Source organism: Humulus lupulus, chromosome 1, assembly GCF_963169125.1.
Source record: "Humulus lupulus chromosome 1, drHumLupu1.1, whole genome shotgun sequence".
Taxonomy (NCBI): domain Eukaryota; kingdom Viridiplantae; phylum Streptophyta; class Magnoliopsida; order Rosales; family Cannabaceae; genus Humulus; species Humulus lupulus.
This window is the reverse complement of record NC_084793.1, coordinates 308,683,488-308,696,658: the sequence shown is the minus strand read 5'-3', so window position 1 is coordinate 308,696,658 and position 13,171 is coordinate 308,683,488. Positions and strand designations below refer to the sequence as shown.

Here is a 13,171-nt window from a genome sequence, read left to right as displayed (position 1 = left end):
AAAATTGTTTGGTAACCCAAAATCTAGTCGTTTAATCGGACAAGGAAGAGGCGTAACGAGGTCAAAGCTAATTGTTGTTAATATGTGTAATAGCAAGATCTCCAAGTTAGAAGAAGAGCAACATAATACGAAGCTCAAAATGATTGAAATGATGAATATACTTAAAGAACACTTGGTGGTATTTCTATCTTGCACTTATAAACCTTAGTTTTCTTTTCTTCCAATGAAACTTATCTTGGTTTTATATTTAGGTTGGTGGTAAAGTGACACCAAGCGAAGGACAGTCTCGCAATGTACCGCAGTCAAACAATATTCAGTCCCCTAAGGTAAATTATTAAAGTTGTTATTGTTTTAAATTTTCATTTTAGAAGAACAATTACAGAAACTAATATATTGTCTTTAAAATAAATTTGGTAGAGTATTGCACTAGAAAAAAGACATAACTTTACAGAAGGGAAGAATGCTTGCTACTTGCTTGACTGGGCAGATGTAATTGTTGCTGAAGGTCCTTGGGATTCTAGTGATCCAAAGATAACTGTACATGGAAAGCCTCTTGGACCAGACTTTATGCAAGTATGGGTTGATGTTGCTATTGTACCAGAATCTTACTTATTTCGTCCTAATCATGCGATGCTTACAATACAAGAAGCAGTTGGTTCCACAGTTGCATGGCCTTCTAAAAAAGTTATTCCAAGAGGTACATTTTCATACTAAAAAAATAACCAATGTCTTATAATTTAGTGTTTGGTTTCTTTGTTTGCTTTGTTTGCGTGGGCCCAAGGAGAAAAATGCCAACTTTCCTTGAAAAATACCAACTGAGGACCAAAGATGAGGATATACCGAAGACGGCCTTTCGGACGCGGTATGGGCATTATGAGTTTTTGGTCATGTCTTTTGGTGTAACCAATGCCCCGACAACTTTTATGGATCTGATGAATAGGGTGTTCAAGGACTTCTTGGATCAGTTCGTCATTGTTTTCATCGACGACATCTTGGTTTACTCCAGTTCAGAGACAGAGCATGAGCAGCATCTCCGACAGGTTTTAGAGAGATTAAGGGAGCATCAGTTGTACGCCAAGTTTAAGAAGTGTGAGTTTTGGTTGCCAGAGGTGACCTTTCTTGGGCATATAGTTGGGGCAGAAGGGATTAAGGTGGATCCATCCAAGGTAGAAGTAGTAAGGGATTGGCCGAGGCCAAGGAATGCCTGGAGGTTCGAAGTTTCCTTGGATTGGCCGGTTATTACAGACGGTTCGTAGAGGGGTTCTCAAAGATTTCTTCACCGATGACAAGTTGACAAGGAAGAATCAAAAGTTCATCTGGACAGATAAATGTGAAGACAATTTTCAAGAATTGAAGCGACGACTCATTTCTGCACCTGTGTTGAGTCTTCCTTCAGAGGAAGGAAAGTTTGTGGTCTATTATGATGCATCGAGGATGGGTTTAGGCTGCGTGTTGATGCAGAATGAGAAAGTTATAGCCTATGCATCTCAGCAGCTGATGGAGTATGAGCAGCGGTATCCGACTCATGATTTGGAGTTAGTAGCAGTGGTATTCGCACTGAAGGTGTGGCGACATTATTTGTATGGGGAGAAGTGCCAGATATACACTGATCATAAGAGTTTGAAGTATTTCTTCACTCAGAAGGATCTGAATATGAGACAGAGACGCTGGTTGGAGTTGGTTAAGGATTATGACTGCGAAATCCTTTACCACCCTGGGAAAGCCAATGTGGTGGCAGATGCATTGAGCCGGAGGGGCCCAGGATAGTTGTATAGTTCCACCCAGATCTAGAGGGAATTAGCTGATGAGATGGTCAGGGCAAAGATAGAACTGGTGGTAGGTCAGTTAGCTAATATTACCTTGCAGTCGACCTTGTCAGAGCGGGTCAAGGAGGGACAGTTGGTGGATGCGCAGTTGCAGGAGATTAGACAACACGTCTTAGCAGGGACAGCTAAGGATTATACTGTTTCTGAGACAGGTTTACTTCGATATCAGGGACGGATTTGTGTTTTGGCAGATGAGGGGATCAGACAAGAGATACTGGATGAGTCTCACACTATGCCATACTCACTTCATCCGGGTACCACGAAGATGTATCAGGATCTACGGACATTATATTGGTGGCCCGGGATGAAGAAGGACGTGGTAGAGTATGTGGCTAGATGTTTGACATGTCAGCAGGTTAAGGCTGAGCATCAGCGACCGGCGGGATTGCTTCAGCCTTTGGGTATCCGAGAGTGGAAATGGGAGGACATTACGATGGATTTTGTGGGAGGATTACCCAGGACAGTTGGACTTCATGCCTCGGTGTGGGTGATAGTGGACAGATACACCAAGTCAGCTCATTTTCTACCAGTGAGGTCGACCTATACAGTGGAACAGTATGCAGAGTTGTATGTGAGGGAGATAGTTCGTCTCCATGGGGTTCCAAAGTCTATTGTATCTGATCGAGACCCTATCTTTACCTCCAAGTTTTGGAGAGCTCTGCAGAGAGCTATGGGGACTCAGCTGAAGTTTAGTACAGCATTTCACCCTCAGACTGATGGACAGACTGAGAGTACCATTCAGGTATTGGACGTCATGCTTAGAGCGTGTGTTATTGATTTCGAGGGATCATGGAGCAAGTATTTACCCTTGATTGAGTTCTCGTATAATAACAGTTATCAAGCCACGATTGGAATGGCTCCTTATGAAATGCTATATGGGAGAAAGTGTAGATCACCTATTCATTGGGATGAAATGGGTGAGAGGAAGTACTTAGGCCCAGATATGGTTCAGAAGACCAATGAGGCTATTGAAAAGATCCGAGCCAGGATGCTCGCCTCGCAAAGCAAATAGAAGAGCTACGCTGATCCTAGGCGTAGACATGTGGAGTTCCAGGTTGGGGACCATGTATTCTTGCGAGTTTCATCGCTGCGAGGGGTGAAAAGATTTGGAGTTAAGGGAAAGCTGAGCCCTCGGTTCGTTGGACCTTTTGAGATCCTAGAGAGGATTGGACAGGTGGCTTACAGATTGGCGTTGCCACCGTCGCTGTCAGGAGTTCATAATGTGTTCCATGTCTCCATGTTGCGAAAGTATGTGTCTGATACAAAACATGTGCTGAAGTATGAGGACTTAGAGCTACAGACAGATTTGTCCTATGAGGAGCGACCAGTTCAGGTTCTGGATCGAAAGGATAAAACTTTACGGAATAAGACTATTCCGTTAGTCGAAGTGCTGTGGAGGAATAGTAAGGTCGAGGAGGCGACCTAGGAGCTCGAATCAGCAATGCGGGAACAGTATCCCGAATTATTCAGGTAAATTTCGAGGACGAAATTCTCATTAGGAGGGGATAGTTGTAACGACCCCAAATTCACTAATAAGGCTTAAGGGCCTTGATTAGTGTGTCGGGAGGGCATAAATGGGATTAGAGTGAATAATTTTATTTGAATGTGATATTATGTGATTAATAGTGCTTAAATGATATTATATGATAATTGATGATATTATGTGATAATATGAAATAAATATGTTATATATGTGAGAACCACATTATTATGTGGATAATTCTGTAGCCGGCGACTCGAGGCGATCCTAGGGCTAGATAGCGGGAAAAGTGACAACGGGGCATTATAATTGACTTTGGACAAGTCAGGGGTATTTTAGGTATCGGGTAGTGATTTAGACTATCAGGTGATGAAAATAAATAATTGGAGATATATTTGAGGTTAGGATGTTTAAGCGGGAATACTGGGGAATTTTACTATTTTGCCCTCAGGGACATTTCCGGTACCCCGAGCTTTGGGATTAGTTTAATCACCTAAGGATATACTTGGTAAGACTTAGAAAATACTAGACACAGAAATTAAACCAACATTTCTCTCCTTCTCTCTCTTCTCTCTCTTAGCAAAGGAAAAACCCTTATTTTCAAGGGGGAATTAACTGAAACTTGGGGGAATTGACGGGCTGAACTAGAGGATTAGCTCAAGGAACTAATCAAGGGTTGAATTAGAGCCAAGGTAAGCATTAATTTTCGTTTTTGAGGTTAGAAATTCAAGAAAAATGGTTGAGTTTGTAATAGTTGTGATTTTGATATTCAAGATGGAGTTGAGACTTAAAACTCTGAAGATAGGCCAGGGGATCCATGGAGAAACGATTCTACAGCTGAGGTAAGGTTTAATTCAAAGTTTGATGGTTGAAGTTTAGAGTTTCCATGGCTGGTTTTGAGTTTTTGGGTTTGAAATTTCAGAAATTGGGAAAGGGATTTTGGTGAGTGTTAGGCTGGATTCTTAGTTGAATTATGTTGTTTAAACCATTCTAATGATGTTGTTATTAATTGGTTTTGAGTTGGGAGCTTTGGGGTGGCCTAAAGTGAGGTTTAAAGGTTGAAAATGGTGGGTTTTTCTGGGTTCGAAGGGTCGGGCCGCGGCCCTTGAAAGCTGAGATGTGCTGAGGAAGGGGGATGGGCCGCGGCATGGTCCATGTAGGGCCGCGGCCCTTACCTATTTTTGTGCCTTAGGAGGGCTCTGGTTGGGGCCATGCCGCAACATGGATGGCCTATGCTGGGGCCCTTAAGGGATTTTGAGATTTTAGGCTTGGGAATTTAACCTAGGGTGCTCGGGATTGAATCTTTTACCATATTTGGTGAAGTTCAATGATCCGTGGACTAGAACTTGGTTTAGAAACTCATTTAAGATTGTTAATGGTATCCTTCATCATGGTTGTGACTAGGTGCTAAGCTAGGGCTCGGGGATCGGATCGTGCTCAAGGAGTATCGCCCGTAACTAGTTCATCTAGAAGCCAAAGGTAAGAAAACTACACCCTGTTGAATATTTAAACGGGACTAAGAGCTCCCTGATATATATGATTGAAAGAATGGTATTATGCCATGTAAATTGTAAACCGACGGCCTAAGCGTGCCACGGTTAACTTGTGCAATTGGCATGGCTCGGACACTAGTATCCGAGGATAGCTTATTATGCACTGAGCTCGGTTTAAGCGGGCCGGAGTTAGTGGGTTAAACAGAGGGTGCGGCCTAAGGTGTCGGCCCTAGTATTTGTGTTAATTGATTATTATATCTGGCTATGAATGTGATTAATGAGATTGTAGAATAATCTAAGTATAGATGAGGTTACTTGTACCTTGAAGTATGCTTATATGCTATGGATTGAATATTTGAACATGCTTATTGGAATATTTGTTCGATAATATTGTTTATGCTGTGTATGTTGTTTTCTTGCTGGGCCTTGGCTCATGGGTGTTGCGTGGTGCAGGTAAAGGCAAAGGCAAGATCGATCAGCCCTGATTGGAGAGCTCTGCAGGGTGAATGTACATGTCAGGCCGCTTAACCGCCACGGTTGAGGAAGTTACAAGGACGGGAGGACCAGATCACCTGTTTTGCCTTAGTAGGGCCAATGTTGTCTTTGACTTTTAAATTTTTGTAAATCAGCTTGTAAACACTAAATAGTTTTGGGGATCCTTGCTGTAAATGGTTTATGCTTTGTAAAATGTATCTTTTGAGGCCAAAATATCTTTTAACCCTAGAACACCTCAATTAATGACACGTTTGATTAAAGTGACTTGATTAGCGAGTCTTGCACCTTTATAATCACACAGTGTAGCGGTCTTGGCTATCCAGGACGTTACAGTACCATTGTAAAATGGTTCACGACTTTTGTACTCAGAGAAATATATACGCTACCCGAGAAAACCTCCATTGAAGCTTGTTATCTCAAGCTTCAAGAACACTGATACTAAAGACTCGTGGAGTAGGGTTGTTCTATAACTTGAACCACGTAAACTCTCGATGTTTATCTTCTTTATTTTCTTTAAGTTCTGTTATTAAATTGATAGCGAAAAAGACAGTCAAAATTGATAATTAAATCAATTGTTTGAGACTATTAAACTTAATTTAATAAGAGACGACATGAGAACCATGAATCCATGAATACAAGCTTCAATAAATTCTCGTGAGTTTATTTATCAAATAAATTATCTCACAATTTATTAATTCCTCATGAATTCACTATAGATTCGGAATTGAACTCTTGAATTCATAGAACGTATTTTCCAAACCACAAATATGTTATCCATTGTTATAACCATTAGAGTCAGTCAATCCTCTGTCGATGACTTACTAACGAGTTGGATGAAAATTACCATTTTATCCCTCATCAGTATTTTATTTTTAACTCTCACTAAGTTCCTTATAAATGATACTTCTGTGAACTGAAACACAGAAATGAGATCTCAATCATTTAACCTTTTGAACAAAGTAATTAAGGAAACATTTTTTCACTTCTCATGCAGAAGTTATAGATTCCATATCTATGAATAATACTCACACTCAATTACACTACTAAATCTCCATGATGTAAGTATAGGCTAAAGCGTAGGGTAAGTTGATAACGAACAAATCAAAAGATTTAAATAATATATTACCATATTATCACTCAGAATTAAGATCGACTTGACATATGATCAACGTTGTGACATTAATTATATTTGATAATAATGATACTTATTTATCTATCAATAATCAATATTGGTCTTAATCCGATGTAACCAAATACATCTGATCTTATCTACTTGGTTAATGCCCCGAATGTGTAAGTAGATCATATCGTAGATTACCAAATCAGTGAAAATCCAATACACTGATTTAATCTTAGGACTCATTCTTTTGAACATATAATTACAACTATAATCCACTGTGACCTAGTCACTATAATTGTAACTTTCTATATATGTTCGGAATTTTATGAATGATTGTATTAATTGAATAAACATGTAATAAAACAAGCGAACAATGCGATTGAATAAACAAAATGAAATCTACTTCTTTTATTGATGATAAAAATGTGTTACATGAGAAATATAGTTTCATTAATGGCATAAATCCCAAAACTATTTAGTTCATTATCTACTAGGTTGTTAATCCTCTCGTATATAACTCGTTTATACTAATATCATAGTTACATTAACTAACTTACAAATTTTCTAATATTTATATATATTATTCAACAATAACATAATCCATCCTTATATATATATATTATTCAATAATAACATAATCCATAAATTATAGAAAGTTTTCACTTTTATTAATTTCAAGTAAACTTTACAAATACATACTTTTAGACAACAATGCCCAACAACCTCAAACCAAGTCATGATCTTCAACTTATCATTGATATATAATATTCAACATAGAAGTAATGAAAATTTGCATTAAACTCTATTTTATGATTAAATATCATGAATAGAGTCACATAGAACCGAGTTCATGATAGGACGTGGTTTGCACATAGCTTCTAATGGAATAGCTTTCGGTATTGTGACACCTCTGACTTCACTCATGTTGATTTTTTCTTCACTGATCATTTCCCACTCAAAGCACTGTATCAAACACCCCAAAGTCAAGCCAATTACACGTTGGGCCAAGCCCGATCCAGGACAAGCCCTTCTTCCCAATCCAAAAGGCATTAGCTTGTTGAAAAGTCCAGCACCTTCGTCCCCACCCGCGAGGTCGAACCTCTCGGGCTTAAAACTCTCAGCATTGTCACCCCATATCTTTGGATCTCTGTGTATAGCCCATGCATTAACTAATAAGATTGTGCCACGTGGAATGTCAAATCCTTTAATAGTGCAATCTTCTGATGAGTAGTGAGGAACGAGCAATGGAGCTGCTGGGTAGAGTCGTAAGGTCTCGGAAATAATGCTTTGAAGGTATGGAAGTTTGGAAAGATCTTGTTCATCCACCAAATGGTGTTGTCCAACTTGATCATCAATCTCTGATTTGGCTTTTTTGAGAATGTGTGGATGGTTAAGTAGATTGGACATTGCCCATTCTAATGTCACTGATGATGTGTCAGTCCCAGCTAGCAACAATACCTGAAAAATTAGAGAGCCAGAGTTATTATATTCTCGTGTGTATATATAAGGATTTTTACTTTTTTTAGACTCAGTATTTTTTTTCATTATTTGTTTGGACTTTGTATTTTGACAAATTATTTTTTGGACCATGTATTTTGTAAAATGGTTCAAATAAGTCCCTAAATATGATTTTGATGAACAAAAAATTGAATATAACAACACAGTTCTTAGGCAGAATGAATATATTTTTGTTCTGAGTTGTTAGTTTAATGAATTATTTGTGATTTTAGTTCAAAAAAATTTGATCAAAATTGGGTTTAGGAGTCTATTTGAATTATTTTATAAATCATAGAGTCCAAAAAGTAATTTGTGAAAACACAGAGTCCAAACAGGTAATTAGACAAAACACAGGATCTAAAAATATATAAACCCTATATAGAATCTATGCCTAATAACTGTCAGTTTTCTCATTCTAATATATAAATATATGCACTTGTGCAGTTAGTAGGTATTTCGGTGTGTATATTGTAGTCATTTAAGTTGTAAATTTTTAAGAAATTCTGAATAATTTATAGTGCCGAAAACAATATTCAAACAGTTGAATTTTATTTGCACAAGAAATTTTGAAATGTTGTGCGCGTGTCTAATTTTGTGTATGCACAAGTAAAATTCAATTGTTCGAAACTTATTTTTAGTACTATAAATTATTCAGAATTTCTTGAAAATTTACAGAATATCTTAGATGACAATATTGTACATCGTCGTAAAAAAAAATTCAATTATTTAAGTGTCAAAATAGTTAAATGTTGTACCAAAGTGGTGTCATGTATATATATCCCCTGTATATATATATACTAGTGAGAGTGGCTCGTGCCAAAGGCACGAGCAACCCGGTACCAGTGTTACTTTTTTTCTTACGTTTTACTCTTTATAAAAATAATATATTTTTGTTTTGAATTCGTAATAAAATTAAATAATAATATAAATAAATAGTTCACAGTTAATAATTTATTTTTTGTTTATAAAAAGAAAGATGACCGTATATATGTGATCAACATACCAGCATAGTATGACTCGAGCAACAAGCCTATCAATACGTGTAACTTTCACATGCATTAAACCACGTTGCATTCGTATGTATTAATATTCAATAAATGATGATAGCCTTTTATTATATGACTATATAAATGCAATTGACTAAATACAATATAATCATACATATTAAATTTATATATATAGATATTATATTGTATATTGTGCATATACAACTACGAATAAACATATTATAATTAGTGTATATTATATATATTGGTTAATAGAAAAAATAAATTAAGAAAAAAAAAATAACTCCGCATACTTAATACAACATAATGTATATTATGCATATACAATCACAAATAAATCAGTTTTTATTATATAAATCAGTCAGATTTGTCAAAAAGAAAAATAATAGATGATATAAAAATTGAAAATGATTTGCTGGAAAAGATAAATATTATTTTTTTAGTATTCAAAACAGTAAAAAGCATGGAACAAAAGAAAAAAATCAGTGAAGTAAAAACTTAAAAGACAAAACAACATAAGACAAGATGGAGTGAATAAAATAGTGTCAAAAAAGAAAATTGACCAGACGAAATACTGAATAATGCAATAGTCATATTCTATAAATTTTATTTTATTATTTACTATTAATTTATATAAATATATAATTAAAAGTATATTTATATGAAGTAAGGAAAAAAGGATATATCAACGACTTACTAAATAAGAGTCGGTAACTCACTACCAAACAAAAAAAGAATGACTGAAAAAAATTATCCGTGCATATATATATATATAGTATAGATATGTGTATACTTTTTCGTCAGGTTTTATATTATAAGGGGCAATAGAATATATCTTGACCGACTTTGAGTTTGAAACCATATATGATTAAAAAAGACTTACTTTTAAACACATCCATTTAAAAAAAAAAAAAATAACACATCGCAAATATTAATAATAAGCGGTCGAATCAAAGAATATACTTGATAAATTATATATATACAAGTAATTGCATTAATTTTTATTACAAAACTACATACTTATTATATTATTATAGAAATATCAAAATTAAGATATATATTGTTAATTTAATTTAAAATATATATATTAAGTTTAATTCTTATAAAAAAAAATTCACACTATTTTTGTCTTTATATTCATTTTGCCCCCACTAGTTTTTTTTCTTCTTCTTCTTGATTTAGCCATGATCATTAGATTTTCCACAAATAAGGTCAAAAAAATACTTTCTCTTGTAGTACTTGAATTAAATATATACAAGAAACAAAAGATAATATACATACACATGATCATCCTTCTATAGTGATTGAAAAAAAAATCATGTAATAATTAATTCTAAATTCTTACTTATTCATTCACTTTTTATTTAAAAAAAATTGAATATTTTACTCTTTCAACTTAAAATTTTAAAAACAAAAATCACCCTTTAATATTTATACAAATAAAAATATAGATAAAATAATATATTATTTTTATTAGTTATTTTCTAAATATACATATAATTAGATTTCATATAAAATATAATGAAAATAAATTTCTTAATAATAAATCATAAGAAATAATATTATTATAATTTATGTCTACCATTATAATAGTTAGCTCTTATACAACTATTATTAATTTATAAGTATTGAAGTGACACTAAATGATTTGTTAGTGATACTCACAGTATTTATTAAATTCATATAAGTCTAACCTTATATTAAATTGTACTAATAACATTACGAAAACTCCTTGAGAGAAAAATCATTTCACCCATTTTTCTTAATTTATATATATATATATATAATTAACTAATAACGTACCAGCATAAAGCCTTTGATAATTTGGTCAGTGTAATAATCAGGGTGCGACTCCTGCAAAGAAAGCATATGATTGATCATACTATCGTCTTGTTGACTAGGAATAGTAGCAGTACTACTACTCCTCCTCTTGCTCCGATGCTCATCGATCAGACCTTGCAAGAACCCATCTGTACTCATCGCAAGCCTCTTCACTCTCTTCTCATAACCATTCTTACCACCAAACCAGTTCAGAACCGGCAAGAAATCCCCGGGATTCGTCGCACCGGCATAGGATATAGCCTCCTTCATGATCTTCCTAAACTGCCTCGCCTCTTCTTCGTCCGATAAATCTTCCCCGTAGTACCGTTTTCCGGCCAGCATTCTCATCATGATGTTATAAGTCATCTCCGAGAACAGCGACTTCATCTCCACCTTCGCAAACTCACCACTACCAGTACCACCATTATTACTATTATTGTTGTTTAGTTTGCGAAGCAGTCGTTTGATTTCGTCTCTTCTGATCCCCGAGAACGACTTGAGACGGCTCGAGGAGAAGACCTCGATGGCGCCGATGCGGCGGAGGTTGCGCCAGTGGTCGCCGTAAGGGGATTGGGTGACGGTGGTGTAGTTGTAGCCGAGGTGTTTCCCAAAAAGGAGAGGCGGCCGGTTGGCCAGAACGATGTCGTTTTTGGTGAAGCATTCTTCCACGGCCGAGGGCGACGATACCACCACCACGCGGCGGGAGCCGAAGTGGAGCAACAAAACGTCGCCGTATTTACGAGATAGGTGGTGGAGTGTTCGGTGGAAGGGGTGTTTGATGAGATGGAGGTGGCCGATGATTGGGAGTGAGTACGGTGGAGTCGGTGGTAGGGTTTTGTAGTGTCGTTTTTTGGTTTGGATAATGAAGGGATAATAGAGCTTGAACCCTAAGAGGATGAGGATAAGGAAGGAAAGGGACATGTAAAGTAGTAGTGGCTCTTCTTCCATGGTTTCAAAGTTTTAGAAAAATTAATATTTGGATATGAATATAGCTATATATATATATATATCTATAGTAATATATATAAGCCGTGATGTTAAATATAGTAAGAATATTCCTATAGTAAGAATATTCCCTATCTGCTTTTGTCTTTTTCTGCCACTAATTGGAACCCATTTCTCTCTAGATTATCATTATTATGCTATCTGTGCCTTTTATTTAGTTTTCTATTTTTCTTAGATGAGAAGAAAAAAGAGAATATTTAACAAGTTTAAAAGAGGAAAATTCTTCTATTTTCTTCTATACCGTTTGGCATATATTTGGTCAACGGAATTTTAGTAAACACACATTATCCTTATCGACTGTTATAATTATCCTTAGCTTGAATGAAGTTGTGGACTACATAATACCAATTATAACAAAATAGAAAAATAAATATGATTTATTATTATTATTATTATTATTATTATTTGTTTCATTTTAACTTTGTTTTCTATATTTTTTGCTTTTTGTTTTTTTATTGTAGATTGATGGAGTACTGAGTCATATAGTATATATATACCCTATATTTATATTTATTACGGTAGTAAATGTCAACAACAATTAACAAATTCAAACCCTGGGAACAAAATTGCCGGAACAAAATTATAAAATACTAACCATTTTGATTCCAAATTTAAAATAATGGTATAATATATATTATTCAACAAACTTTACATCTTATTATCCAGTATTTTTTAGGTTTTTTTATATAATTTGAATATTAAATTAGAGATAACCTAATAAAATACATTACTAATTTATTATAAACTGATTACATTTTTTATTCTTTACACTTGAGGTATATATGTTGAAAAACAATGACATAGATTATGAGCATTAAATGCAAACTTTAATCACCAACCATACTCATAATCATAAATGCAAGATCAAGTATTTATTTAGAGCATCAAAATCAATAAATGCACATACCTCCTAATCCTTCCATGTGAGTCATTTTGCTTCAAGAACTTCAAAGAGAATCACCACCAAGATCACCAAACTTGAGCAAAGCCTAGAGAGCACTTGTGGAGCTATCCCCTTTTCTTCTTATTACCATATATCCTCATGACCACTTCTAACACCAATCACTCATATAAATACATGACATACCCTTATAACCCTAAGGGGTTATATTTACTAATAGGGCTTAAGTGGTCCTTTTTATGGTATACTATAATTTAATGGGCCAACTATAGTATTAAGGGTGCTCTCATGTGCCTCTAACATATAGTTAATTTATTAACCATCCCATTATGGTTATTAGTGTAAAATTAGGCACATAATTAATGATTGTGTATTATGGAATTAAACCTATGATTGTATTAGTTCATTATAATAATTCCAACATTCTCCCACTTGGACAATACAATCAAGCCACCATAACAATGTCTATCATTCCACATAAGGTAATCAAATAAAACATACATAACATCATATCTAGAGGATACAC

General features: G+C 35.1%; 1 protein-coding gene across 1 annotated transcript; it reads right to left on the bottom strand.

The window, feature by feature from the left end:
• Window positions 1–7,060: 7,060 nt before the first annotated feature.
• LOC133812798 (cytochrome P450 81Q32-like) lies at window positions 7,061–11,720 on the bottom strand. Its single transcript, XM_062246618.1, has 2 exons — window positions 10,722–11,720; window positions 7,061–7,872 (listed from the first exon to the last, which is right to left on the bottom strand). Exons 1-2 carry the CDS (start codon window positions 11,685–11,687, stop codon window positions 7,228–7,230), a joined length of 1,611 nt encoding a protein of 536 aa, XP_062102602.1. The 5' UTR covers window positions 11,688–11,720; the 3' UTR covers window positions 7,061–7,227.
• Window positions 11,721–13,171: the final 1,451 nt, after the last annotated feature.

Coding starts and splice junctions, on each gene's coding strand:
- LOC133812798 (XM_062246618.1), bottom strand. CDS start 11,687: ATGGAAGAAGAGCCACTACTACTTTACATGTCCCTTTCCTTCCTTATC. Junction 7,873..10,721: donor TTATCAAAGGCTTTATGCTG/GTACGTTATTAG, acceptor CTAATTTTTCAG/GTATTGTTGCTAGCTGGGAC.